Source organism: Psittacula echo (assembly GCF_963264785.1).
Source record: "Psittacula echo genome assembly, chromosome: 7".
Lineage (NCBI taxonomy): Eukaryota > Metazoa > Chordata > Aves > Psittaciformes > Psittacidae > Psittacula > Psittacula echo.
The window spans coordinates 23,873,914-23,898,914 of NC_137740.1; the positions used below are offsets into that span (position 1 = coordinate 23,873,914).

At 39.1% G+C, this 25,001-nt stretch overlaps 1 protein-coding gene across 7 annotated transcripts in view; it reads left to right on the forward strand.

The window, feature by feature from the left end:
• The window catches only part of COP1 (COP1 E3 ubiquitin ligase), a 130,625-nt gene that overhangs the window by 21,390 nt on the left and 84,234 nt on the right, over positions 1 to 25,001 (forward strand). For all 7 annotated transcript variants that reach the window (XR_013957312.1, XM_080622431.1, XM_080622432.1 and 4 more), the window contains 5 exons: positions 3,990 to 4,049; positions 6,270 to 6,346; positions 11,006 to 11,063; positions 14,246 to 14,360; positions 17,912 to 18,047. Coding sequence is in view for 6 of the 7 variants with exons in the window: in XM_080622431.1 (XP_080478557.1) it covers positions 3,990 to 4,049; positions 6,270 to 6,346; positions 11,006 to 11,063; positions 14,246 to 14,360; positions 17,912 to 18,047 (446 nt within the window). In the remaining variant the exon portion in view is untranslated. The remainder of the gene's footprint in view (positions 1 to 3,989; positions 4,050 to 6,269; positions 6,347 to 11,005; positions 11,064 to 14,245; positions 14,361 to 17,911; positions 18,048 to 25,001) is intronic.

Genomic DNA, 25,001 nt, shown 5'->3' on the forward strand with positions numbered 1-25,001 from the left:
ATGTCAGACTAAGTGAGATTTGCAATTAATTTCAAAGGCTAAAATCTCTAAATTCTGAAGATGTCTTTCTTGCTGTAGTTGCGTATGCTATGATAGGCTCTGTATGTGAAGCAATAATGGAAGGAAAGCCCAGAGGTGGACAAGAATTCCAGCTGGTTTCCAGAGAGATGAATTGGTCTTATTTGCTGTACGGTTGTTGAGGTATTGAGTTTTGTGGGAAGAAATTAATTTTACTAGGTACCTTTAGGAGATGATCTGCTGTTTAGACTGAAGTTGACACTAAAGTTTGTTAGTGTTTGTTTCTTCTATAGTTGATGGAAGAACAAGAAGCAGGAATAGATCACATTGGATGGCTGAAGTTGTGGGATAGAATGAAGGGGTTATCTACAGAGATGACCTGATTTATCTTCCTTAGTTAGACAGATGGTACTTTTTACCTTGTCCTTGTTTGTGCAATGGCTGTGTGTGCCCAGAGGAAAAAAGATCTTCCCTGTGATAAAAGTCTCATCTGTTTATCTTGATGTATGGTTTATATTGTGGTGAATGCATGAGGGTTTTGGATCCAGGTGCTTTGTTCAAGCTTCTTGGTGGAATGGTGTTGGTGATTTTATGGTGTTTCTGTAGAAAATAACTTCTGTTCTTTGCTTGTGCTTTATGTAGAATTGTAAAGATAGTTGTCAAGGGTGTGTGACTCTGTCTCTCATGCATTTTTCTAGGCTGTATCTGTGGCACTGGGAGGCTCTGCTGAGCTTTTAGTTTGTTGCAAACATTTAGACCTGGCACCAGGAGACCCAGTCAGGACTGTTCATTGTGCTATACAAACACAAAGGATGAAGCCACTCCTGAAGGGCCACAGTCCAGGAAAAACAGGAAGCCCAAGGATGAAACCTCAGTGTTTTGCCCAGCAATGCTTGTTAGTAGATAGCCAACTGAAATCAAACTGACTGTGACCTGGTGTTTAGCATTGTGTAAGTTGAAACTAATATTTCTACCCCAAGAGCCTTATGTGGAAATTCAGTATTATGGCAGAGTATCTCTGTCTATGAGCAGCTCTGACCAGGGGATTTCCCTTCAGCTACATAATCCATCACAGAATTGTCTTTGAAGAACTCTTTGTATGCCTGTCTAAGATAGCTTCAGACTTAAACTAGAGGGTTTGAGGGGAACTACCTTGTGGGTGTGAAAGGGGTTTGGATCTGAAAGGTTACCTTAAAAAAAAAAAATGAAAGCCTGCGTTTCCTACTGTGGTAGCTTCTTGCCTTGAATATCTGAAATTCTCTTTCCAGAAATTATAAGAAACATTGGCTATTTTGAAGTTCTTCTGTATGTGTGTGTTTGTGTATAATGTGGACCAGAAGGTTCATTCAGTGGAGTTAAATGATGAGGTTTAGCTGCTAAATTAAAGCCTTCTCTGTGTCCGCATTGTCCTTTTCAGTTCTGGGAAAACATCTGTCTCTGAGAAGAGAGTTTATAGTATATGCTTCTATTTTAGCATACATTTCAGTGTTCATTCTAAGTGGTTTTGCTGACTTAATCTGAAGTTTGACAGGCCTGATTCTGCCCATCACCGGGACAGGCTTGGCTTGTTTTCTGTGCCCAACATAGTGAAAATCAAATTACGGGCCCATCAATCTGGATATACTGCAAGGACTATAATTCAGTTAGCTTTCCTGAAATGTCCCTCAATGGCTGGTGATTATAAATTAGTAGTCTCATTTTTCAAAGTTTAATTGGAATGAATGTGGGCTGATTTAAGGTTGTTGATAGATTAAAGCTAAACCATGGAACAATTGAGCCAACCTACCACACGTAAAAAAAAAAAGTCTCAACGTGAAGATTAGTAACTCATTTGGTGCTGATGGTATGAGAAGACTCTTCCCGAAATAAACATGAAACACACTTGCCAGTTTTGAGAATTGCTATTTTTGGTTAACTTCATGGTAGGTTCAAATTGCTTGCCTTAATGTAATTAGAAGAAAGAATTAGGAAATGAAAGCCCAAATCTTGTACTTCTGGCTCTGTGCGATAGTTAAGAAAAGCTGGCCAGTAGAAAAGGTCTCTACTCTTGTTCCTATAGAAAAGTCTCCTGTTTATGTGATGGCAGCAACTGTCAGTTATTTTTTAGTTGTCCAGTTTGGCTGTGAGCCACTACATTGTAGAATAGCTGATTTCCTTGCTGTAACTTTGGAACTTCTAAGTGGTTTTGTAACTACTTTTTAAATGGGATTTATGAAAGTGGGGACTAATGGTATTTGTCTGCTAGAACTGAGTTCGGGCAGGGCCCATGCTGTGTGTCACTTAACTTTACCACTGATCTTGGAGCTGTAGCACCACCTGCTATTCTTGCTGTAAGTTTTCCAAGTGAAAATGGAATTATCTGTTATGCTGTAGTGGTTTGTAAATGATCTGTGGCAGTCTAGTTTTAAACCATTAAACTTGTGCGCTCTGTGACTCAAATACAAACTGAAACATTCAGAGTAGAGAGATTAGGGTATAAATACAATATCACCTTATTCCAAAGAAGAGGACATTTTAGGAATAGGTGTGGACCCAGCAGTCCTTACTTCATCTGTCTTCAGGAGCTTTTTTTTAAAGTTGAAAAGACAAATTAAAATGGTGGATTATCTAATGCAGAGCACACAGATATTTGTAATGCTTATCAACAGTGGGGTTTTAAGTTGGTTTTGTTTAAGAAAACTTTCTGCTGCTTAAAGGATCAAGCTTAAGCACTTGAGTAAATCTTTGGGAGTAGCTTGCCAAATATTCTTGGGAATATGTCATGCTAAAAATAATGTCTTGCAATGCTAGTAACTTTGGTTTGGCGCAGTTTGATATTCCTTGGTAAATTCAAAATGACAAACTTTTCTGGCCATTGTGGAGTGTTGTGCTTAGTAAGCTTTCAGTGGACTTGGTAACAGCTTGTATAGGCATAGGCCATAGTGCTAGTTGTCTGTAGATTTTTACTGTGAGTTGAGGAGAGTCAGGTGGACTGCAAGTTCTCAATGTTTTCGTTAGGCTTGTGTGTATTAGTTAACCAGGCTTGCACTGTAGCAGAGTTTTGCATGTTTTAAGTCCAGACTTTGAGCTCTCAACTGGAGAAGTGCATGTGTTTGAGGCTTGCAAGGCTGGGTACAGGCTATGTGAGTGTTTGGATGGGACATTTCTGTTGAAAAAGAGTGGGAATTAAAGCTGGTAAGTAAATGATGCTCTTGCTTAGGGGAAAACAATTGTCGAGTCTGTAGCTTCACGGCTACTAGAGATTAGAGAAGCCAGGTTGACTGAAAAATAATTGAAAAACCTGAAAAATGTTACATGTGACACAAAGAAGGGGATGTTGGCTGGTGAGACGGGAAGTTCCCTTCTGACCTTTTCAGGGCTAGCCCTCAAATTGACTGGAGTTTATCATGTAATCTGAGGTAAGTATCGCCCCTATGAAGGAAATGCCACGTGGTGCTTCTTTGCTGCCAGGAGCAGATCTCCTGATGGTCATAATGGGGAGTTTTTGCCAATCAAAAAATTCTATCAGTAGGTTTAAATTGTCAAATGGCAGGTTAACTGCTAGCAAAAGAAATACTCTTAATACTTTTTAGCAAAACATTTTGTGTTTTATTGAAGGGTGCAATGATCCCTGTCTTTCATGGTGGGTTTTTTTGTGTGTTCAGTGTTTGTGAACCAGTTATAATTAAATTGCATGAAAGATGTTAGAGGAGCTTAATAGTATTAGTTTGAATGGTGTGGGTCTCTGTGATTGATATCAAAGTACCTCATGTTCTTGTTTTGCATTGTTTTACAATAACAACTTTGTCTTGAATGTGGCTTGTGTGTGCGTTTATGTTAATCTATGCATATGAACTTCTTGCCTAGTGACTTTTGAACTGTATAGCATGCTAGTTGCGATAGTTCAGGTGCTTCTCTGAAAAGATTGTAATTTATCTTGGTAGTGGTGCAGTGCAGATTGATTGAGGCTTCTCCTATTCTCTTATCCACAGCAACTGGAGCAGATCCAGAAGGAGCTAAATGTTCTGGAAGAAGATATTAAACGAGTAGAGGTGAGGTGCCCAGACATTGTTCTGACTCTGGCATTTTTTCATTTTCATCAAGCTGTCTGCCTTGCTGTGGGGCTGCTGTATTAAATTTATGGCATTTGAAGCAGTAATGGGAAAATGAACAGATGATGTTCTTTAATTTGTTCATTTAGTTGATGTGTGCAAGCTGCATGTTTTTAAGAGGGAGTTTTGTTGAAACCTCACTCTTACATAATTGTATTTTTCAATTTTTTTGTGTTGGTAGTATTTTAGAGTAATAGAAATGAACAGCCAGTATACTGACTGTAACTTATGATTTTTGTATGTTTGTATTCCCTATATTTGCACAGGCTGCTTAAATCTTAGCAGCATGCCGTTCTTAAAATGGAGAGGTATGGGGGGTGCAAAAGAAAGCCATGATGCAGAGACTGGGTAGGAGCAGAAGCAGTTAATTACTGCATGTCAAACCAGAATCAGTCTCCTACCTCCTGATACAATTATCTTAATCCCTTAATGATGGGGGTTTCTTGAGATTTTTTGCTAAGAATTATTCTCCAAGTTATTTGCAGAATCATAGAATAGTTAGGGTTGGAAAGGACCTTAAGATCATCTAGTTCCAACCCCCCTGCCATGGGCAGGGACACCTCACACTAAACCATGCCACCCAAGGCTCTGTCCAACCCGGCCTTGAGCACCGCCGGGGATGGAGCATTCACAACTTCTGTGGGCAGCCCATTCCAGTGCCTCACCACCCTCTCAGTAGAGAACTTCCTCCTTATATCCAGTCTAAACTTCCCCTGTTTAAGTCTGAACCCATTACCCCTTGTCCTGTCGCTACAGTCCCTGATGAATAGTCCATCCCCAGCATCCTTGTAGGCCCCCTTCAGATACTGGAAGGCTGCTATGAGGTCTCCACGCAGCCTTCTCTTCTCCAGGCTGAACAGCCCCAACTTTCTCAGCCTGTCTTCATACGGGAGGTGCTCCAGCCCCCTGATCATCCTCATGGCCCTCCTCTGGACTTGTTCCAACAGTTCCATGTCCTTTTTATGTTAAATCTGCTTTTCTCGGTTGTCTCAAGCAGTCAGCACAAGCTTCCAACCACTGCCCAAAGCCTCTTAGATTTCTTCACTTCCAATTTATGTGCCTGCTAATGAATTATCAAAATACAAATAGAACTGACAACTGCAGGATCTTCCCTTTAGCTGATAGCTATGCCAGTTGTATGTTGCTAGATAACAGCATTTTTCAGACCTATTTCCCTAGGCTCTTTAGGAGAAAAATACGCCTTAGCATGTTTCCTTGAGACTGGTAAAATAGGTCTTCAGGTCTAAGAGAAGTTATCCCTGAGACTGTGGGATCCCTCAAAGAATATCTAGCTATCTGCTTTTATGCTTTTTAATCAGGCACTTCAATGAACTGCACCTGGGGTATGTTTCTAGTGTGTGATAGTGACCTTGGTTCTGACCTTTAAAGCCTGGGATCTGTCTTGTCACAAATATCCTGCTTTCTACCTAAAACCTAATGGGCACCTGGTGGGAATTTGAAAAGCACCAGTAATGTCCTGGAACAGTTTCGCCCCCCTCCCCCAACTAATGAGCTGCAGCATCCTGCTTAGCTTCCATTTCTCAAACACATGAAAGGTAGTCTCATACTGGGTGCACAACAGTGATTTAGTCTGGCAGTGCAAAGCCAAGTTTATGTACAAAGTTTATTTCTTTTGCGCTTGCCCCACAGAAGACTGATAGATCTTCTTTTAAGTCTGGTATCATCCATGATACCACCTTTGTCCTGTCATCTTGTGGCTGTTCTTGCCATGACCCATATCCAATATTACTTTCCAGCTGTGCAGGCTATTAGATACATTTTCACGTATCTCAAAAATGTAGTTACAGCTTGCTTGTTCTTCCATGGTTAAGGGAGGTGCTGGATTAGAGACAATTGGATGGTAACTAAAATAATTGTGTGGGTTTTTTTTTTTTGAGTATAAGCTCCAAAACTGCCTCTTTTGGGGCAAAAAGCACTGTAGTTGTAAGATTTCTGAAATGTGGTTGGAATGAGAAGGCGGGGGGATCAAACCCCAATGTTTCTTCAGGTACAGTAAAGACTTCTAGGTGAGTGTTGAATAAAAGTAGATACAGTCAGTCATCTGCTTGGAAAACCAAAAATCATGTAAATACTGAATATAAGACAGTGCCTACTATTCATGTTCTGTCAGCTTTGCTGTAACATGACTTTCTGTTTCAGGAGATGAGTGGCTTGTACTCTCCAGTCAGTGAGGACAGTACGGTGCCGCAGTTTGAGGCCCCCTCACCTTCACACAGGTATGGAGCTTGCAACTCAGAACTTGGATTTCAAGCTGTGTGTGTTGCACTGTACTTGCTGATCCTGTCTGTGCCATGCCTAAAGCACAAGCAGAACAATTTTTTGAATGTTGTACAGTATTTTCTTGTTCTGTTTTTGATTGTATAAACTTGCTGTGAACAAAGCAGTGAAGAAAAAGCCATCTGAGTCTGGACAAAGTCTCTTCTAAACCACATGGTTTTAAATGTAACATGGATTAGGTAACTTGGATCATAAGTCTTTGCTCTGTGGTAAGAAATGTTACTGTTAAATACATACTACCTTTTCAGAATGTTATGCAGTTCTTCTTGGCATAAGAAAGGTCTTAATTTTCACAGGGTTAAGTTATGTTATTAAGTGATCTTCTCTCCTGCCTCTTAATAGTAGAGTTCTCTAAGATGCTGACTTCTGTTACAAAATTATACTGTTACCTTTTCTGCAGTTAGCAGCTCTAATCTGATAGCCCGGAAGTAAGAGAAAATGGTCAGATTTCTTCCACTACAGAGGTTTAGATACTCTGGTAAGGAGCCTAGCAATACTGGCTGGGATTTCTCACAAAATGCTATTTCTGAACACCGAGACCACAGTCTCTCATATTTCTATGAAGAAAGAAATATGGCCCTGAGGGAAAGGACAGGAATAGTGTTCGCTATTCAGCAATTCACTGTTTAATTTTTTGGGGTGCAGGTGTGTTTTTTGGTGTAGGTTATTGCTGTCTTGCCAAGAAGCAATTTTGTGAAGCTGATGAGTTTCTTGTCAGGTTCTATTAGTTTCCTGGTTATTGGCTATTAAATAGATTGCTTGTTGTTTGCTTCATGGTACTGGTGCTTGGCGGAAGCTTGAGCACTGTTTGGGCTGAATTTGTTACATGTTAAACACCCTCAGGCCTAGAGACCTTTCCTTTTTTTTCTTTTTTTTTTGAAAACGGGAAATTGTATTTACGAGCTGAAAGGTATCTGTGTTACTTGAGCCAAGCTAACAAACAAGATCCCCAAGAACTTTCTTGGCTGGAATAAATAACCTTAATGGCTGGAATAATGCTTTAGGCCCATGAATTTTGGTGAAAGACTTGGGAGAAACAAATTTGCTGTGCGAAACCTGCACTGTTTTCAGTCTACTGAGAATTTCTTATTGTTACTTTATGCCTGTTTGATTAACCCTTGGACATGAAATATTCTCAGTTCTTGATTTTGAAGATGTAACATAGTGTCCAAAATATTTTGACTTTGGATCTGTGATTTGCTTGAGGTCTGCTGGGAGATAGTGGTGAGTTAGACCATGGTAGGTGCAAGGACCATGGGGTCTATTTCCTGCCTGATCATCTTAACACTCGTCCGGCTCCATCTCAGCTAGGTCTTGAACTTCTGGGGTTTTCCTCTGGTACAACATGCCAGGGGTGTGATATAGTAGGATATTTAGGGATTTTCTAGGGATTGCCTTTTTCTCTTGGCTTGAGAAGACCCCTTTTCTGTTTCCCAATGCCATTCCTGCATTGAGAAGTAGTCTTGAGTGCTTAAAGATAAAATTACGTGAACAGGCATTAGTCATTACTGGAGTCAAACTTGAGTCGCTGCCCTATCCTGAGAGGATTTTTTGTGTAATTCAAGTAATTGCATTGCTTTAAATTACCAGAAAACTCCTCCAGAAGGGTCTACCCCTTGAAATTCATTTTCTTTTGAGCATTAAAAGTAAGTTTTGGAGAGTGTCTCAAAAACTGTAACTTTGATTCCTCGTTGGAAAGAATGCTGCAGAACAATGAAGAGGAGCTTTAAAATATGCTGATTTTTTCCAGCTCTGCTAACTGAAATATTTAATATCCAAAGTGCACTTTAGAGATGAAGTGATTTGCTAAGAATGAAATATAGTTTGTCATGGTTTTACTTCCATGTTAAAATGTTACCAAACTTGCAGAGACCATTTTATTTATCAGTGAATTAAAATGGTATGTTTAAATTGGAATGTAACTTGGTAACATGCATAACACCCTGCTAATTAAATAAAATTTTATAAGCTTTTACTCATGTGTCTTATAGCAAAAGGTTATCACAGACCTGTGCTGAGATGAAGAAAATCTCTTTAGCCTTTGAAGGTTCAAGAAAATAGATTGCTTTGGAATTCGTTTTTTTCTGGTCTCTAGTGACTTGCCCTTATTCATCTACTTCCTCTAAATCACAGGCTTGCTTTATTAATTCTCTGTTACTTTTCATTGTTTGTAGCTTTTTTTCCCCCCCACACTCTTAACATCTTCAAAATGTGAAATTGCTGTTTCTCCCCCATCTTCCTTCATAAGTTTTTTAGCAAAAAGCCGAGCATGCCTGTCATGTTCAGTACATTCTTGGCTTTAAGAGACATGTGTTTTCTGTTATACTTCTGTTATGGTGAAATATTGCACTGGGTAATAGCACAGCACTTGTTTACAGTGTTGCAGTTTGCTGGGTTTGTATACTAATAGAGAACAAGAGGGGAAGAATAAGGGAAAAGAACAAATAGTTCTGTGTAGGCTTTTTCTGAACAGGTGCATGTGCTATTTTTGCTTCCAGTAAGTAGTGCAAGCAGGAGATACAAATAAGCAATTTCTTTGTGAGTATATGTGCAGTAGTAATAGCAATAATGAGCTATCACTGTAATAGGAGTTTCTGGGGAAAGATTCTGATGTAAGAATTAGTTGCTTGGTAACTCTAATTCAGTTATCGAAATCCTAATCTCTTTCCCCTCCATTTATTGTAATTACTACCGCCCAGCCCTGTAAGGGTACAACCAATGGGGTTTATAGTTTGCAGGTTGCTGTGTTGTTGTTGAAGGTTTTTAAATATGTTGTATTAGTGTAGCTGAATTTCCTAATTGAACCTAATATTACAGCTTTTTACAAAGAATTTAGAGAGCACTTTTGTAATTTTCTGACTATTTGCTGCCTGTTTTTAAAAGGAAAAACATTCATGCATGTGGCAGTCAACTCAGCTACTGTCACCTCACAGAAATCACTTTGAATTTGTATTCTGGTTGAGGAGGTGATGTCTACATTCTCAAAGGCTTTATATCACCAGAGAACCTTCAGCAAAATGAGACCAGGCGCTATAAGTTTGTGTGTTTTGCTGTTAATTGCCACTGTACCTGTCTTGAAGTAGAGTACTTTTTCATTGCTTTCCAGCTGAGCGTGTTATTCATGCTGTTCCTAGCAGGATCTGCTGTATGTGTTTCATTATTTCATGTGCCCACATTCTAAATTAAAGTTCATTGTCCCTGGCCATGCCTGAAACAGCTCTGCTGTTTTCTCCCTTGCAATAGCTCGCAGCAAATAATGATTTTTATTCCTCAGATTTTCTCAGTTTGCAGCTTTTGTCTTGCCTGTAACAGAAGCTCAATCAATCACATCTTACAAGTTAACCACTAATGAGATTTTAAAAATAATCTCTCATCTTCTGTTTCTACTTCCCTCCACCTCCAGGGGAGCTTTAAAATGCTCAGAGAAATTTTTCAGTGCTAGTAACATTTTTTCTTCCTTCTAGATTTACAGGTGCCCTGACCAGCATTTCAGTCAAACCACGTGTTTTATGACCAAGAATGTCAGGTGTAGGCATCAGTTCTGGTAGCTGTTAACTAAACATCAGTAGGTACAATCATCTTTTACAAAACCAGGACCTATAGCAGTGTTCTACCAGCTTTTTAAGGAAACCTTCAGCTTTCCCAAGCAATGCTTAAATCTAAGGTTATCTCATAAGTAAGACTGAGAACAAACCCAAATAGTTTCTTTCTGTCCAAGCCAAAGAACATAGAAGTAGCAAGTAAGTTACAAAGACTTTTAGAAATAAATCATGGTGATGTTTGTAATGTGTTCTGCATAAATAATAAAGTGGTGTTCTTGTGTACTAACCTTCATTTGTCCTAAAAGTATGTTGAATTTGATAAGGGTACTTACTTAATCTGGCTCTGGAGTCTTATTGTGAGAGCTAAATATTTTGCACATATGTGCAAGAATACCGAACCACTTGTCTTCTGCTTGTAGCAGTAGATCCTTTTGCAGTTTTTAAAGTTCAATCTCTTGAATTGCATATGTGTGCTAAGTTTTGAAAACAGTGATTTAAGGTGTGTTGTGCCATTATAGACACTATGTAGCTCAATATGGTGTAGCATTTTCTAATAATGGAAATCCTGGCTGTCTGTATTTCTTTAGTTAATTTCTGTATTTCATTACTTGTGTCCTTGTGTGTCTTCAGAGATGTCTGGAATAGTAGTATCTGCTTTAAGGTGCTTCCTCTAGCTTTTCTCTTCACAGTGCTGTTTCATATGCCATGCATTAAACTTTTTTAAAGGAACTGAAAAGCAATGGTAGCACGTGGTTTTCAGAATGTCTTACCCAGCATATTTAATACAGAAGATAAGCTTTTGCATTCTATTTAGGAATTATTAAATTGCACTACACATAACTGTGTGTGACAGCATTCTGCTCTAGGAGATCCCTGAATTAAAAAAATCTCTCCCAAACCCCCAAACAAAAAAATAACCTTGAATTCCTTGTCTGTAAAATGGTTTTCAAAGGCAAGTATGCTGCAGGATATAAAGGGGAAATAGAAAACAGGTTTAAAAAATCTAAAGGATGGTTGTACAGTGATTTAAACAGACTATTTCTTTTGGTTTTGCAGTAGTATTATTGACTCCACGGAGTATAGCCAGCCTCCAGGCTTCAGTGGCAGTTCTCAGGTAAGGTAATATATGTGTCTGTGCACAGGGGGCTGAGAGCGAACGTGGAGGTTAGGCACAAATGTCAGAGCTTAGGCACAGATCTGCAGGGTACTGGTAAACTCAACTCTTGCGAAGGCTTTTAACTGGTTATATGGGCAAACTGAAGCCAAGACTACAGCTGGAGGAATGACTGTGCATGATTATGTCTACACTGATGCCATCAAAGAAATCTGTTGTAATATATTTAGACATCCAACTTTATTCCCAAAGCTGGAAGAGAGGATTTTTTGAACTTCAAAAAAAGAAACACTTATTCTCCAAATATACTCATTTTGTAGTTTGTGCTCACTAGTGCTTTACAAACTATTATAAATTCACATAGAAGGTAAAAAGTTGTATATACAGTGAAGCTGTCTGGCAGGCAGCCTCCAAACCAACTCATTGCAGAGCCTACCAAATACCAAACAGCACTGCTGTAGTTTTGAAGCTCAGAGTGGTTTGTCTCAGCTGGGAAGATGTCACTGATATACAGCTCAGTTTCAAAGAAGTTAAACAGTTTTGATTTGGACATGTGGACTGTTGGTTATGTGCCAGCTGGTGCTTTTGGTGCTCTCTGGTGGTGGTGGACCATCCATGGCACACAGCAGTATCAAATCAGTAAATTTAAAGGCAGTCAAAAGGGTAAATTAACATGTAGAAGTGTTTTTGGGTCTTATTTGATGGAGTAGTTGATGTAAAGAAATAAACACCTGAATTTTGGGCTGATATGCATATATGTGTGCATGTAGGTTTTGGTGTTTGCAGCTGTGTAACTAATTGGTAATTAGAAAATTCCATCTCCTAGTCTGTGGGGAAAGTGCTTGTTCCTGCTGCTGCGGTCTTGGGAGGTTTTTGCTTGAACAAAGAACTACCTAACTTCAGAGGGCAGGTAAAATGCAGGTGGAGATTTTATGTTCAGGACTCTGATATGGTACAGTGTGTTTGTTTTCCAGTGACACTACTTGTCTTGGTACCTTTCCATTTCAAAGACAAAATTAATAACGTAGCTATGCTGCTGGTAGGCACACAAAACAATCAACCTAGACTTTCTAGTCATTCTGTATGACAGCCTTATTTATGTGAGAATAATCTTTTGTCTTCAAATTCAACTTTTTGTCCTCAAGAGTGCAAGATTTGCACTCTAGTACAAATTTTTTAATTTAATATGTGTTTGGATAAGGAGTTGAAAGAACTCTTAAATTTAAACATGTCATTCAAGGGTAGTCTATTTTCAGAAAGACTTTATCATAAGAATAGTTCTAAGAATACAAATTCAATTGTCCTTTTTTCTAATTGTCAGTCATGGCAGCAAAAATCATAGATTGGACACTAATGGCTATACTTGGATGGACAGCGTAGCTTACCTTGTCAATAGCTTTGTGTATTGCTCACAAACTTGTTCTTAGGAAAGAATTTATATCCTGCAATGCTGCAGGACAGTTTTCTTCCAGAAGCAGACCTTCCAAAGTAAATAGTGGGCAAGTCGCATAGGCTTGGGCAATTCTGCACGTAGTATTTGGGGCAGTACCTTTCTTTGCTAGAAATAAAGAGTTTGTGTGTAGCTATGAAGCTTTTCCACAGTTGTTGTTGAACTCTTTAGAACATCTGATAAAGTTCAGACAGTAAAATCAATCTTGATAACAGAGCAGTCTGAACTAATGTCCTCAACTAGGACAACCATAGTCATTTTAGCAGTTGAATAAAAATTGCTTGGATATATTTTCTCTCTTTTACCTTACTTTTTCTCTTCCTGTTTCCCAGTGTTTAACAAGTAGCCAGGGAGCAGGAGCCGTAGAAACTGAATGTGTGTTTTGATAAAACATTAGCAGTTTAAAATGCTTAGCTTTGGAGAATATGATGACAATGGGCTATTGCAGACTGATTCCCAGCACAGCTGGATTGCCATGTGCCAGCTTGAGACAGGGGGTATCTTTCTCTGGAGACACAGCAGGTAATCACACAGCAGGCAAATACGTACCAGGATTGATTCCATCTTGATGTGGGTAGGGCTTATCTGCGGATCAGACTCAAGCTTGTGTTATGTTGCTCATCATGTTGCAGGTGGCTTGTCTTGAGACTGAGGTGACTGCAAGGGATGCTCGAAGTTGTCTTGAACCCTAATCAGTCCTGATGTGATGAGAAATGCTGGACCCTTTGTAGGCTGGTGCACAAAATTAATAGGAAGATGCTATAAAAGTGTTCATTTAAGCATTTCTTAAAGCAGTGAAATTTTAGAAAATTGTGGTTAAAAGGTGTTGATGTAGGAGTCCAGCGTTCTAGTTATATGTTGAAATTGGAATTGTTTTTGAGATGAAGCAAGCTGCATAGACCATAGGTGCTGTCAATGTGCAAGTGTAAGTCATGATGTCAGTGTATAGCCAAGGGCCTCACGCAGGAAGCGGCATCTGCAGGTTTCATTGCTTGGGGTTTTTTTCCCCTGAAATGTTAGATACTGTTTGTAAAGGTGTAAGCAGAATTTGAGAGGGCTGTAAGCTTAGTTTGTTCTTTGTTGTTTGTTCTTGTACAAGAAGTACTCTGTTTTCTGGTTTGCCTGTAGTTTTAATCCTTTGCTTCTACCTCTCACTGCTGGAGTAGGTTGGAAAATGGCTTTACAGATGAGTTTCATGGACTTATTTTCAATTAGCCTTTGAACTTCATGGTGTCTTCTGCTTCTATCCTTATTTGCTTAGCTTTATGGAGAGTTACTGAGTTGCTTCAAAAGAATTCAGTAACTATTTAAAATAAACACCTCTTTTTAATGAGCTGTCTGATAGGGATCTAGGAAGTATTTGTTGTACAGTCTGATTTATGAAGCCGAAAGCCTGGTATCTTTGGCCTCTGATGTCTAATTGTGTAAATGCAAGATGTGACTCCCCAAGCGTTGCTGCTGTGTCTTGTATGTAAGGCCAGAATCAGTAAATTTGTAGAAGTTCAAGAAACAAGAACTGTCTAAAAGCAGCTTTTCTTGTTTGTCAAGTTAAAGGGTGCCACATAGGACCATAAGAATAACTGTTGATATGGCAAGATCTTAATTTATCGTCATTTTACACTTCTAACCCTTCACATATAATGTATAAATTGCTTATAATATATTAAAATCTATTGAAATAAAACTTAGGCCTGGCTTTACCTTTCTGAAGTGTTCTCTCTCCTCCATTCAGACCAAAAAGCAGCCATGGTATAACAGCACGCTAGCCTCACGACGCAAACGTCTCACAGCTCATTTTGAGGACCTAGAGCAGTGCTATTTTTCCACCAGGATGACACGTGTCTCAGGTGAGTTCCTCTTGCATGTGTTCAACTTCTGACATCAGTTACCTCTTATAGTACCCAGTCCTCAGAAAAGACTTGCTTTTGAAAGAGCAGCTTTCTCTTCTTGTATGCATGGAAATGTTGCAATGCATGTTTATGTATTACTCAAATCATCCAGTCTTGCTTTTCTTAACTGGTCTTTGAAGTTGCTAAATTTAGAAAATTTAATCCTGTCACTTTAGAGGGACACATGTTTTGCTTTGATATCCTGTACTGTGAAGGGCATAACACAAAATAAGCTGTCTCATTGATGCTCATTCTGAGGATGCAAATGTTTGAAAGCAGTGGTTGGGTTGTCTTTCTGTTGTGGTGTAAACACAGGAGTTAAAAAACATTGCTATTGAAATACTACAGAGGTATGAACATAAATTGGTACATTCTCCTGTATTTAGCATGCAATAGGACACTTGACGGTTGTTCTCTATGTTGTCTAGATTGAGTCTTGGTTAACAAATGACTTGGAATATAAAAGCTGAGTGTGCAGTAGCATTGTGGTCCCATGAGGCACACCTTAGATTTAAGGCTTGTTTTGTGGAATTGGAAGCTGTTTTCACAATTGCCTAGATTGTCTCATTCATAATTGAGTAACAGTGTGACAGCAGCTAGAGTCATTAGTGGATGGATGGTTGGTTCTTAATTACATGGCAAGATATTCTTAGGAAACAACTGGGTCAAATTAATATGTCTCTTGAGGGTGAGGAGGGTTGCTCTGGGGCCCGTTTGGGGAAGAAATGAGCTTTGGGGAAAAAAGCTTCAGGCAAAGGGCTGTGACAGGCAGGATATTTGCAGCATGGAGTTCCAGCCAATGTGGAGAGCAAGGAGCAGAGAGCAGCCAGCCCTCAGTGGGTGGAAGAAACCCAGTAGGGACAAGAGGGAACCAGGCGGATGTTGCTGCAGTAGAATATCTGTGCTTCTAGCCTTGCAAGCCAAGGACCAACCTTCCAGGACACATAGAACAGTGAGAGAGCTAGGGTAGAATCCCCTGATTATTTTTTTTTTTCTATATAAATTTAGCTTGTTTTATTCACTTTAAAATAAATAATTAAAAGTGAGCCTTGAGGTTTTTTTCATGTGAGTCTTGTTTGGTTTGGTTTTGGTTTTGGTTTTTTTAGATTTGTGTGGGTTTTGGTGGTTGTTTTGTTTTGGGTGTTTGTTTTTTTTTTTTGCTTTTAGATATGTCTGCATCTACTGCTTCAGAGCAGTGACTGGCTCAGTTCTCATCATGCACATCAAAATGATTTTAAGAAGGAATGCAGCATGTTGGGAGGGTGCTGCAGTAGCTGCAAGATTGGAGAAGCTGGTTGGATGTGACCAGCCAGTTTCCTATGAAGTGCCAGCAAATGCTTTATAGAATACAGTACTTTATACTGAGATGTTTTCATGCTGTGCTATTTTGGTGATGCATAGTTGTTTATGTTAAAATAATACTTATTGAGCAAGGATAACAAATGGGGTTCTTCCCAGCATTCCCTTGTAAAAGACATCTATCTTCATAATTGGAACTATAAATATGAATGCAGTGAAACTTTTTTTATGTATTCATATGTGTCAGCTGCACCAAAAGCAGAAGGTTTTCAAATGCAGGTTGTTTCCTGAATCAGGGATAACCCGTGATACTTGATTAAGCTTCCTTCTCTTAAGTCATTCCTGCTTTTTGACACATTTTAAATTTAATTTAAATAGGATTTGATGTTGATTTAAAGCTTTTCACATGAAGTTCCTATGACTGTTCTAGTAGGGAATGAAGACAAAATATAACTCTTAATTATGAAATGGCCTTGCACTTTGACAGGAAAATGTCTTGAGAAATAACATTGTTTTCCAGGCACAGATACAGAATAAATAATAGGAGGACTGTGTGCTTGATCCCTAAATGGGGAAATGAAAGAGTAGCACTTACTTGTTTCTATCATAGTGTTGAAAGAGAAAACTGTCTTTGAAAAAACACTGAGTGATGTGCTTTTTTTTTTTTTTGAGCTGTTTCCTGTAGTGGTCAGGTGCTGATGATTCTCATTTTCAGTAGCACTTTGTTCATTTTGCCCCTTTTGATACATCTGACAAAGGTAACATGTTTTTACCCTTAAACATGCTAATTACTAGCCTTCACTGTTCCTTTGTATGATCAAACATTAAGTAGCATAAAAGGGACACTTCAGAATGTCTTACAAGTGTAGAGACACGTAATTTGTCATGGCAAGGAATTACTAGGGTGCAAAAAGTGATTATTCTGTTTTTCCACAAGAAGTCACAGATCTATTTTGCCTTTATAGATCAACTTCTTCCTTTTTTTCACCTCAGTATTTCCAAAACTTTCTGATAGGGGAACTTTTGTCATTTCCTTATGCTGCTAATGAGAAAGTGGATTAACAATAACTTAACTGGTGGGTGGAATTTTATCTCAGCTGTGTGATTTGTATGTGTGGTTTCTATGCTGCTGCAGTGGATAGGGTAGTTTAAGAGGAGATGAGGTGTGCACTACCTGTAACCAAGGTGCTTTGTGTTAGTGCTAGGAGAACAGCAATAACTGTAGTTTTCCTTATATTTCACTGGTGCAAAAAAGATGAAGTGAGGGTGGGAGCATTAGAAGAGGACAGGGGAAAATTGCTGAAAATTCTGGGGGTTATTACAAAGCCTGAAGGCTCTACCCAATGCTTGACTGCAGATCTATGATCTTAGTGAGGTCTCTGACTTGCCCATGTGGCGTCAGTATAATAATTTTAAAATGGTTTAAATAAACCATTAAACGCAAATTCTGTTTATACCAAGAAAAGTTGGGACTTCTGAGGAAAACAGGGAATGACTTTATCTACACTGCAATTTAGTTTTAACTTTTGTAGTAAACTGTTCAGTTTCCCACAGAATATTTATCATCACTATTCAAGCTGGCTCAGTTTCACTTTGTCTGTTGAAGGTCATAATTTTCACAAAACTTATAGTACAGAGAGTCTTCTAGTTTCATGCTTGTCTTCCTTCTCCAGACCAGAAACAACTCCCTTAGCTCTGTTGCTTTTGGTGTAACAAGAGAAATGTGTTTTATTACAAGTATTTTGAATGTAACTGACATCAAATGTAGGCATATTGTAACAGAAGTATAGGGAAAGGAATATGTTTTCACCTCCATAAAAAAATTAGACATGTTTTATATACACATAGACAGTGTATTTTGATATGCATAAAAAATTTTTTTCTGTTAATAGCTATGTGGCTCATGGGCTCTGAATTTGAGTAAAATAAATGAGCTTACCAGGAAAGTTGCATTTTTAATCTCTAGGCGGATTCTCAGCACGGTAAGTTCACCCACCATTGCAGTAGAAACACTTTAGTTTGTGCGCTGAAAAATCATGCTGCCTTCAGGGAATGCTAGAGGTGAGAGCAAGCCTGGTTTTGACTGCAGACAGCAAGCAGAGATAGTGTCATGTGAAGACTACATCTTGATTTATTTCTTTTTTGTTTTGTTTGCTGATGAGTTTATCTTCTTTGTTTCTGTCCTCCTGGATGCTGCTGCTTGTCCCTAGATGACAGCAGAACCACAAGCCAGCTGGATGAGTTTCAGGAGTGTCTCTCCAAGTTCACGCGCTACAACTCTGTCCGACCTCTGGCAACACTGTCATATGCAAGTGACCTCTACAATGGTTCTAGCATAGTATCCAGGTAAGATACAGTGTGGCTCTGATGGTGTGTCTGATGCTGATACAGGCTGCGCTGAGGCTTAGTAACCTGTATTCAACAAGTTATGGTTTGTACATACATAACACTTTGTTTCCCAAAAGCAGTTTTGCAAATTTGTGATCAACTTTGATCTGTGAAGGCACTCAAGCACAGTAGTAGTGCCATTTATTCCCATTGGTGCTGATCAAGGCTAAATTCAGAACCTCTGAGGTGCCATTGAGTATCTCCAGCTGTTGTAATAAAGCACAAAGTGTGTTGTATGTGCAGTCCTCTGTATGTTAGTATAGTTGTGTTGTGATGCAGTTCTAGCATTTTAGGAAATGTCCGTCTTGCTTGGTGTTGGTAGTTTTAAGATTCTGTAGTATTTTTAAATGTTGTTGGTAGATCCAATTGTAATGGCAAATACTAAAAAACTCAGCAGTTTTTAATGCTACTCTCAGACTTCTGAGCATTAGAAACTGTTTACAGTGCTAAATACTAGTGGGGGGTGATAGTGGTAGAGCCAGCTTGACAGCTCAGTTCTTGCCAGCAACAGCTATGTATCCCCCTGCCATGCGGGGTGGTCATGTCCTGTGTGCTGCTGCTGAAGCTCATCTGAGCTTCCTGTGGACCAGTTTAGACACTTAATGGGTGAAATGCTATTTACTGTCTTGCAACAGGATTAGTTTCTTCTTGTTTGGCTCCATGAACCAGGTCCCTTAGAGATCAGGCTTAAGAGAGCACATGAGACCTGCCAACAACCCTAACCTTAAACTGGTTTCAGCAGCTGTGGAAACATACCCTGGGGCACTTAATTAGTCTGTGGTAGCTTGTTTGGAGGTGGTTGTGGTGGAAAAAATGATGCAATATGTTAACTGGTAAATCTTTTCAGCATGGCATATGCGCAGGCTCTGTTAGCTTCTTACAGGCATGTTTCACAAATTTAAATGTATTCATAGCAACCTTCTGAGGGAGAGAAGTAGTGTCATCTCTATCCTATATGTGTATCCAAGGGGAGCAGGAGATCCAAAGTGAGCATGCTTCATGTCTTTAAAGAAACATTACAGTGACACAATGAATTGAACTTGGGTTTTGAATCTTGATCTAATGCCTTACGAAGGGACCATTCAGACAGTGACAGAACAGCTTGAATATTTGTTGACATACCCTGAGAAATTTGCACTATGTGAAGAAATGGAGGCATGTGTAGCACAGAATACATACTTTTAAAACCACATTGATTGCTTAACTACTGCAATACGTAGCAAGAATGTATAATGTCTGACTTAGCCACAGAGGTCAGAACACAATAATCACTGATCTGACGTATATTTAACCTGCTCTGATTGGGTTCACGCTAGCTGCAATGAAATGCAGATGGGAATCTCAGTGCAACGTAGACAAACTTCCTCAGCTACCAACTTCAGCACAGGTTGGATTTTGCTCTTTTGCCCTTTTTCTTCTCCTTGACATTCTGCAAAAGCAGCATTTTTTTGGTATTTGGTTAGAAAATGCTGGAAGGGCAGTAAATCTCACTCCTGTTTTGAAGGCAGCATAATTCTTGGGTGAAATATATGTTTGAGAGGTATGTGTGTTACTGTTCTTAAAGTGAAGATAGTAGGGCCTCCATCCGAGCCAGTGCTAGAATCTGTAGTTAAATGCATTTAACTGAAAGATAATCTGGCTTCCCACTAAATGTTCTCCCCTGCTCGTGCTTTTTATTTATTAAAGCATTTAAGAAATTTTTAGGGGTTTTAATATGTAGGCTGAATAAGACTGTTCACATCTGAGCATGTCCTTTCTGCTGCTCCTGTTAGCTTCTGGCTATCCAAATGGTTCCCTTGAAGTCTGAATTTTTTAATGAAGAGTTTACGTACATTGTGTTGGCTAGCATACTTCTCTGTTCACCACTGTTCCTTATCCAAATTAATAAGCTCAAGTTCAGAAGGAAATTCCGTGAAGCTAAATGAGGTGTGTGTCTTGGTGATGGCATCTTAAGATAATAAAAGAGCAGCTTTAAGTACCCATTGGTGGGCCAAAATAATTACTGGGGTGCTTTAAAAGGTTTATTTTCATTTTTTAAAGGCTGTGAGAAGTTTTATTGATTACTTGGTCCACTGCACTGATTTCTGAAGTTGTTCCTAGACATGCTGTAGGAAATACTGGTGAAATGACAAAAAGTAAGTCTTGCTGTTTAGCTGTTGCTGTTGAGACAAACTGCTTTTAAATGCAAAGCAAAATGTAAAGTTAAGTAAGGAATCCTCATATTTTTTTTGAAAGTATTTTAAAGGGTTTTTTTAAGTATACCGAAGAATAAAAGTAGAATTGGCAGGAAGTTAGACTTCCTTGTACTTATTTTTTGTTGAAAAACCAAAACAACAACAAAAAAAACCAAAACCAAACAAACTAAACCCACAAAAAACAAACAACAAAACCAAAAAAACCAACAAAAAAACCCAACCAACCCTGCTGTTACAAATGGACCAAATACAAGACTATTTGGTTTGCCTTCCTTTTACCCTACATGGAGCTCACATACTGGACTCCAAAAGATCTGCTGGCTTAAATAAAGCTAGTGCATCTTAAAAACCTATTCATGTTTGTAAAGGAAGATGATGGAGATACGTTCCTTATCTTCAAAACCTTGAAGTTTATTTAAAAAGGAAATAAAACTGGGTTTATGGGAACAGGATGGAGTGTAATTAAAGACTGTGTATAAGCAGGCCAGAGAACCTGAAACTGAGCAGCAGCACTGCTCTCCTAAGTGCCTTGCCACAAGTGTATTTATGAACGTCTGGACTTGACCACAAACAATACTATGCATGCTATGTTACTATAAAAACTCTAATAGAATTCTTGGGAAACCTTCAGTTGCCCTTTGGGAGGAAGGGAGGATAAGCCCATGCCCTGCTCCGCAGTTCCCGGTTTCCCCAGCCTGGCAGGGGCTCGCCTTGCTGGGCTGGCGGCGCTGTGGCGGCCGTATAAAGTCCGCGCGATGGCAGCCGTCGGCTGCGGTGCCGGCAGCGGAGGGCTGCGGGCGGGGATCGGGGACCGATGTGAGGCCGGTGCCCAGAGATTTTGCGATCCCAAGGATTGCGATCCCAAAGATTTTGCCCAAAGATTGTGCGATTTCTATCGCGGGTTTATGGGCTTACATGGAAAGGTGCAAGCATCATGGTCGTAAGCCCAGTGAGGGAGATCTTCCCTACCTTGCTTAGAAATGTGCTCACAAGCAGAACTTGGACCCCTCAGTACTTTATTTCTTCCCAGATTTGCTTTGAGAAAAAGATTAACAGAGAAGGATGCTCAGTGAAAACATGTTCAAGGCTTTGCAAATTGCAGATTGCTCAGTTTTGCTTTAGCATTGGGGGACTTTCAGCACATCTGTGATATGAATGAACATGTAACTCAGTATACTAGATGCTGGGAGTTATACACTCAGTTCTCTTAAGTATAAAGTATTTACATGGTTTTCACAAGTATATTAAGGTTTGGGGTTTTTTTGTTGTTCTTTTTGTCTTTTTTTTTTTTTTTTTTTTTAGAATTGGCCAAGGAAAAAATTTTCCATTTATTATCCTCCCCTCAGGGCAGTTGTCAGAGCTTAACTTCTCTCTGCTTGCTGTGGTAGTAAATGTAAAAGCTTTCTTTTAAAGATGAGTCTGTAAACTGCAGTGTTAGCATTACAATGATTTATGTAGAAAATTGCTTTTGCACTGTCAGAGGCCTTTGGAGAATGTGTCAGTCTCTCATCTTAAAAGAACAGAAAAATACAAGAAACAGGCTACAGCAAGATGTCTGTCTGAAACCCTGTTATAGGAAAGCTGGTTCTCCTGCTAAGTGGTTCCCAGATCTGGTGGAAACATGGGTGGGTATATCTTTCTCTGTTTGTTTGCCCTGATGCTTGAAGGCAGTTGGTGTGGTGTTTTGTCATCTGCTCGGACTTCAGATTCTTCTAAGCTAGCTTATCATTTCTCTGAAAGGTCTCAGAATCACATCCAAAGGGTTTTGGGTAGCTAACTATCCAAAAAGATAGCTATTTAAAGGTGTAGTGATTACAGAGAGGGAAAGAAACAACTTGGGGTTTGACTGTTGAAACCTTACTCAAATCATCTGTTGAATCCTAAGATAGTTAAAAAACTGGATCATACCTTTTGAAGGGTCCATTATTTCTCTCCCCCATATTGCTTGCTTGTACTCCGTTGCCTCTAAGTAATGAGCAAGATATGTAGAGGTTTCTCTTAACATTCAAACAGTACAATTAAGTCAGTTTCAAGGCTGTATTTTTGTGTTGACCTTTCAGTAACATGACCTGACACCCTTTCTTCAAAGAGCTTAAAAGGGAAACTATCCATTAGGAGTACGTGTTTCATGTATTTATTTAGATGTTCTATCTTATTTTTAATGCCTTGGGCTAGCTAGGGTTAGATGAGCCATTTTATTAAGTTTGTGACCAGCAATGCTTCTGTCTTGGTGGTAAAGAGAAATGAAAGAAATGTAAGTGGGTTTATCCTTCATAGGATTGTTTCACACTGTTCCTTGAAGATGAGAAATGAGAAGGGCTGAATTTTTCTTATAGCCTATTAAATAAATCATTTTGTAAATGGACTTTTATTTACAAGTGGCAGCTCAAAAATGTGGATGGATCTGCCTTATTTAGACTGTTCCCACAACTGGAAGAAAAAGAGAAATGCTTGGATAAAGAGACTTGAACTGCAGAGTAGCTAAGGAAGCTTGAAATATAATACTCTGAACCTACTTGAAGTTTGTGTTTTCTCATGTGGTTCTTGCCTTATTTTGTCTAATGTTTGATCCATAGACCAGAAGCTGGCTGGGGCTGAAATAAGGTTTTACTTAATGACAGCAAAGTACAGAGCCTTTCCCTTACTTTCTCTTCTTTTTCTCTGTGGTGCAGAACCCATACATTTCCTAGTACATAATTGTGGTCTAGATCCCCTTGAGCAGAAGCTAAATGTGACTGGTACCCAGCAGAAGGGTCATACAAATGTCATTTCAGAGACAATCTAAACTCTGTAACGTAGCCCTCAGATGGGCTGCTAGTACCAAAAGAAACTCTGAAACCAGACAAGAGCGTATCTGCTCGTATCTCTAGTCTTCACCTGGAAAGTAAGCCTGGTGAGTGCAGTGACACTGCAGAGAGAGGCATGTGTTCTTCCGTCAATATAAGCTTTCGCTTTTAGGGATCAAACTTAAATAGCTCAAAATTGATAAGTTGATGAATGGAACTTGCATGGCCACCAGTGGAATGCTGGGTTTTAATTTTGGTTATTTTCCTAATAACTTGAGACTATATGGTAGTAGGGAGCTGTTTTTAATACTTCAAACCTGTCTCCATTTGCAGACAATTAGATGTGGTTTGGGGTTTTTTGGGGTTTGTTTTTTTTTTTTTCATTTTTATTTAAACTTTGTACATTTTTATGAATGGTCTGTTTAAAGTATTGAACAGTGTTTTGATGAATTTGGGAATCAACTTTTAACCTAAATGTATTAAACAAACATTTCTTTTTGTGGGTTTTTAATATGTTGAGGAAACTTTGTGCAGTTTACATAAGCAAATTTCATTTCTTGGTAAATGTCATGCAGTGGTCACTAGCTACAGCATGGAGCAGTCCAGCATTGGAGTAGGCTTCCCAAAGAGGTTGTGCAAGCTTCTTCATCCTCAGCGGTATTCAAGAGTTGGCTGGAGAAAGCCCTGAGCAATGTAGTCTGACCAAAGAGCTGCTCCCTCTGAGCAGGATATTGGACTAGAGACCTCCAAGTCTTGGGAACTGTACTGTTGAGATAGTTACATGATCAGCTTGTTAGAAACTTGAGGTTCTGTTCTCTACTTTCTGCCAAGTGTCTTCATCTGGCCTTAGGTTTTAAGGAGAAGCAATGTCCTTATGTGGCTTTGCCACATACAGTGCAAAGTGAAATTCACTTCTAATGAACTTCTAAGATCCCCCACTTACAATTCAAACAAGATTGTATTAATTAGAATAGGAATTTATTAATAAAACCAAGAGAAGCTTTGTGAAAGTGCAGGACTTTAAAATGAATGCTGTAGTGTTAGCAATGTCCTCTGAGATTAATATTTAGGGTAAGATGCATCATTGCATCCACTCCTTGACTGATCAGGACAAAAATCTTTTCTATGAGGCTGCAGGTAGCTGCCGTCCTGATGCTCATGTAATAATGGTTATCATCAGGTAATAGTGCTGTGTCTTGGCCTCAGGAATTGGACTTGCAAGACATGAAGGCTGTGGTTTCACAGCATTTTACATGCAGAGCTTCCATGCTGACAGTGTTGGTAAAAGGCAAAGACAGATTTCCCTTAACTCCTCCCCACCTCTTCTGCCCCACCCCCAGTTTTATAGCTTTCTTTCAATGTTGAGTGTTGATACAGTGAATTCCTGTGTCTGCTTGAAGAAGCAAACCTAATATTGATAGAACATGAATCTCTGGAGCTTATTACAATCTTCTTTCCACTCTTTAGCCGTGTTTGTTGGAGATGCCTGAATTCGCTAGGAGGTCATTATCTGCAAAGCACTAGCATGCCTTTAGATATTTTTGGTTTTTTCCTTCCTTGCTATCTAGAGCTAATGGTTATTAATATTGTCTGTATTACTAAGTATGGACTCCAAGATGTTTGGGATTTATATGCTGCATAGGTGTTTTGTAGAATAAGTTATGAAGTGACATTTTCTTACAGGATTATATACAAGTGTGTATACATTTGTGCAAATGAAGGTGGAAATCAGATTAAGTTTCTCTGTATGAGACTGTGTGAAATTAAGAGTATTCGTAAGTACCTTTATTTTTTCTAAAGAGTAGTTTAGGGGTAGCATATGGAGTATTGACCAGAAAAGATTAAAAATGCCATCAAAACGATCTCCTGAAACGCATTTGGCAGTTGGATAAAAAATGTGTCAAATGGTGTTTTAACCTCATTCCGTCATT